Source organism: Gavialis gangeticus, unplaced genomic scaffold (genome assembly GCF_001723915.1).
Source record: "Gavialis gangeticus isolate Ggan-Ray unplaced genomic scaffold, GavGan_comp1, whole genome shotgun sequence".
NCBI classification, from domain to species: domain Eukaryota; kingdom Metazoa; phylum Chordata; order Crocodylia; family Gavialidae; genus Gavialis; species Gavialis gangeticus.
Window position 1 is genome coordinate 13,862,840 of NW_017729018.1, and position 4,173 is coordinate 13,867,012.

The 4,173-nt window shown below is 44.4% G+C and overlaps 1 protein-coding gene across 1 annotated transcript in view; it reads left to right on the forward strand.

The window, feature by feature from the left end:
• Nucleotides 1-1,556: 1,556 nt before the first annotated feature.
• The window catches only part of LOC109294977 (semaphorin-4D-like), a 21,399-nt gene continuing 18,782 nt past the window's right edge, over nucleotides 1,557-4,173 (forward strand). The window contains exons 1-2 of the mRNA XM_019513613.1: nucleotides 1,557-1,840; nucleotides 2,497-2,642. Coding sequence (XP_019369158.1) covers nucleotides 1,678-1,840; nucleotides 2,497-2,642 — 309 coding nt within the window. The 5' untranslated portion in view covers nucleotides 1,557-1,677. The remainder of the gene's footprint in view (nucleotides 1,841-2,496; nucleotides 2,643-4,173) is intronic.

Sequence of the window (4,173 nt, forward strand, 5' to 3'; positions counted from 1 at the left end):
TGCGGGTTCCTGCCCAACCGTCCCGCGGCAACGGGGCTCCAGCCCACGCGGGGCCGGCTGCCCCCTGCGCCCCGCCGGGCCTTGGTCCGCATTAGTGTCTTTCTCCACCCCTGCCAGCTCGGCGTCCGCAGAGTCTGCGCCTCGGGAACGGGAAAACCTTGGCCCTTTCTCTTCTTATGCATCTGTCTAGCCACAGCCCGACGTACAGTCTTGTAGGACGATTGGCTGGTTTTTGTGTGTGTAAATCAGTAGTGCTAAGCTAGTAACAAGTGGGTGCTTATGTCGTTTGAATAACCGACATTCTTGTTAGTAGAAGTAAACGTGATTATTTAGCTATAAAAAAAAACAAAGCAACGTTTTTCAGTCCCGAAGCACAGGCTTTGAGGACAACGCCACAAATCGTGAGAGCTGGCGACACTGCGTTTCTGCAGGTGCTTCTCTGAGTCCTTGCCAGTTTATTTCTCTCTCTTTCTCTCTCCGGTGTATTTCTATTTCTCTCTTGGTTTTTCCCTCGCTTTAAGGTTCTGGGGACGCGGTCCCACCACCGGTCTACGGGTGAGTTTCTGGAGGCAAAGGGGGACCGTGGTGGGGGTGTTCGCAGGAGGCAGTGCCCGTGGCGTTTTGCTTCCTCACGGGACCGGAGGGTGAATCGGTGCTCTGTTGTTGGGTACCGGGCGGCGAGAAACCTCAATGGCACGCCAAGCCGCTCCTCCGTTTCATAGTTTCAGTTTCATAGTTTCTAGGGTCGGAAGGGACCTGAGCAGATCATCTAGTCTGACTCCCTGCCATGGCAGGAAAGAGTACTGGGGTCAAACGACCCCAGCAAGGTGTTCATCTAACCGTTGTCATAAGCAGTTGAGGTTTGTATCGTGATAGCGAAGGAATTCGCATGCAAAAGCAGGCATGGGCTTAGCTGCCTTCTGTCCCCCTGGGTACCCCAAACAGCTGCCTGCTGCCAAAAGTTTCTTGTGACATGGTGCCCTGCTGGCCTGGAGAAAATCTGAAACGTGCCTTTCACTCTGAAACAAAGACCTAAAACAAAGCTGAGAAAGCCGGAGCCATCATCTTTGTCGTGTCTCCAATCCAACCTTCCTGTATGGCCTGTTCCCGATCTTCTGCACCGCTTCCGGGGTTGGTGTTTTCAGATCTTGGGGGGTGCATTGTGGTGCTCCAGGGCATCTCAGGAGACGATCCACGGTTTGCTTCTTCTGACAGACACTCCAGTCAGTTGTGTAGAGGCCCCTTGATTTCATGAGAAAGTTGCATCCGCCGAGACACGCTGGAGTGAGGGCTGTGGACAGAGTTGTTGGTGTAGTGCCATTGCACAGGAACGTTGCAGGAAGCAATCAATCTGGTTTACAAGAAAAAAACATACGGAAAGCAAGTGTTGGGTTGTGCCATCTGGGGCTGGCTGTCTATTTAGGCCGTAGCTGTAAAAACCTAAGAAGAAAAAAGTGTAAGTTCTCTTGTGAAAGTTAAGGTTAAAAAAACCCCACTGAATTAATCTCAGATAGTTTTTCATTTTAGGGCACTTCTATTGGAGTTTGTGGCAATGAAAATTTGAAATGCTACTTGGAATTGCGCTAACTAGTGAAAGTCAACGAATATCTACTTTGGAGACCTTTTAACAAGAGGTTTTCAAGAACCACAAAGAAAATGCTGACTCAAAACATTTAAATGTCAAAGGAATTAAAAGTGGAGATACCTTGTAGTCTAATTGGATTTCTCAAGATGAGCGGGACCTCTGCTGTCCTTTGTCTTTATCTTTTTTATGGATTAATGCAAGAGGCAGAAACATCTATCCCAAACTGCATTCCCAGAAAAACAGTAAAATACCAAAGTAAGTGTGATAATATTTGCAGGTAAAAACGGATGCTGAAGAGTAGTACAGTTCTGCGTGCGCTAGCTATGACATGATTACTAGCTGACCTAATACAACAGTTTCTTCATTTTCATAGTAAGTGTTTGGCCTAGGTGACAGCATTATGGACCCAGTCTCCTGAAAAATGTGATAAGTAAAAGGTGTTCATAGTCATACGTTGGGTTTTATATGCGGTCTGAAAGATGGTACCACCTTCTGGGGACACACATAGTTTGCCATCCCTCGGTTAGATCCCCATCCAAATACTAGCATGTTACACGCCTGCTAAACTTGTGAAACCTGACACAGAAAGAAGAATTTCCCTTTTCATGTAGACCTTTTGTGATCTTTCTGAAGAGAAATAGTTTGATACCACTGTACTCTCGCACAAATTGCTGTGCATTTTTGTGATTAAACCTAGTGGGTAGGGATCAGCATGTAACCAATAATGGATTCATGTTTATTTTCCTGTGTAACGTGGGAAATGCAACATTGGTACACAACTGAAAACGATTTAAAGCACAATCCAGGAAAGCTTGTAAAGCCTTTTTCTCATTGCTACTTAGGATGTGATAGCAGTGGTATTCTAGCATTAAATAGCGTTGAAAATAACCTTTAAATTTCTTTGTTTTTAGATGGAAACATCAAAACTTTTATGAAACATGGATTGTCCAATTTTTCCACTCTCTTGGTGAATGAAGAAACTGGTACCTTATTTGTGGGAGCCAGAGATGCTGTATTGGCTCTTGATTTAGAGGACATCTCCATAGAGAAAGCCAGCGTAAGCTAAACAATTTGCTTCTCTAAAAAATATTCTGCTCAGTGTTACGTTGATTTGGGATCATCTAATTTTTCATCTTAAATATATCAAAGCATCACTATTTCACATCTTAAAACTGTTAGTAGGAGCGAGACATCCAATCCTGATAGTGGGCTAACTCATGATTGCTCATACGAGTCAGAATTGCAGAATTGAGACCAACAAACGAAATGCATGTGGACTTGTTCGAAAAAGTAAGGCCCTTGTGTTTGCTTGCTGCCTTGACCGTGCAAAGTGTAGAGCACTGTTGGCATCACTTCGTCTCTCAGAGCCTCTCTAGACTGGTTTCCCTTTTTGTAGGGTCAGGCCCCAAATCATCTTACTTAGTGATAAAAGGTTACAGTCTCCATGCCATTGTTAGAAGCAAAGTGCTATTGCTTAACCCCTGAGCGATCTCTCAACTGTAGAGTATCTCGCAACCTGCCAGAGCCTACGTATGGAAGAAAGTCCTAAAATAGCACAATATATTATTTTATTTAAATGTTTTCTGAAGCCCAGAGTAAACCACTACTTCTGTTCAAGATAGTATTATGTATCACTCGGTGCCTGCTTAGCCCTTCTTCACGTCTCTTTGTAAAAACCATGACATAGCTGTTCCACAAAGCATTCACAGTGATAAAGGCTTCAGCCTGCTCTGTCTTTGCTCTGTTGGGCAACACTATTTTTTCCTGTTGTGCAGCTGTGTGTAGTACTGATTTGTGCTGTAGACTTAATAGCTTAATGTTTAGAGGTACTGAGCACCCACAGCTCCACTGACTTGAAACAAAAAGGATTTAATGCTTTTTGTTTTTAGCATCCTCTCTCATGAAACACATTTCATGGTTTGGCATTTTTATGTAAATTATTTACAAGAGTAGAAATGAAAGAATAAAAAATGTTATGAGAGGGTGTAAATATGCATGAGATGTGAAGGACATGCCTTCTAATGAGGACATTGTGCAAGCTGCAAGGTTTCTGAGATATGTGATCCTGTTTCCCCCCTATTCAAATTCCTGAGAAAACAGGAAAGTGCTTACTTTTGTACCATGCCACTAAGTCAGCTTTAAGATAAAGTCGCAGCAAGCAGAAGGAGGACTCGTCTACATTTGCATTCACTCTTTTTTAGAAACTCAGTGTGGAACTGGATTATACTTAGGTGCCTAATTAGATGGAACAGCATGTGGCTGTAGGTGCCTCTGCAGAACTGCAGTGGGTCAGTAGGACTCTCATCATCATCTCCGAATGCCCATACAGCCCTCCTTCGGGCACCCGAGGGCTTATTGACATTGACCACTCTACCTGTTGCTGGCTTTCTGGTCCTCATGCTTCCAGCATACGAGTGTGGCGACACTCGCGTCATCATCTGTAGGACTCTGAAAGTGTGTGGGCAGCCTGTCAACACAGAGCAGCTGACGACAGCATTTGAGTATTTTGCAGGATCTACAGGGGAAAACTGCTCTTCACGATATCCCTGCATGGTTCAAGTGGTGTCATCATATGCAATTAATTTATA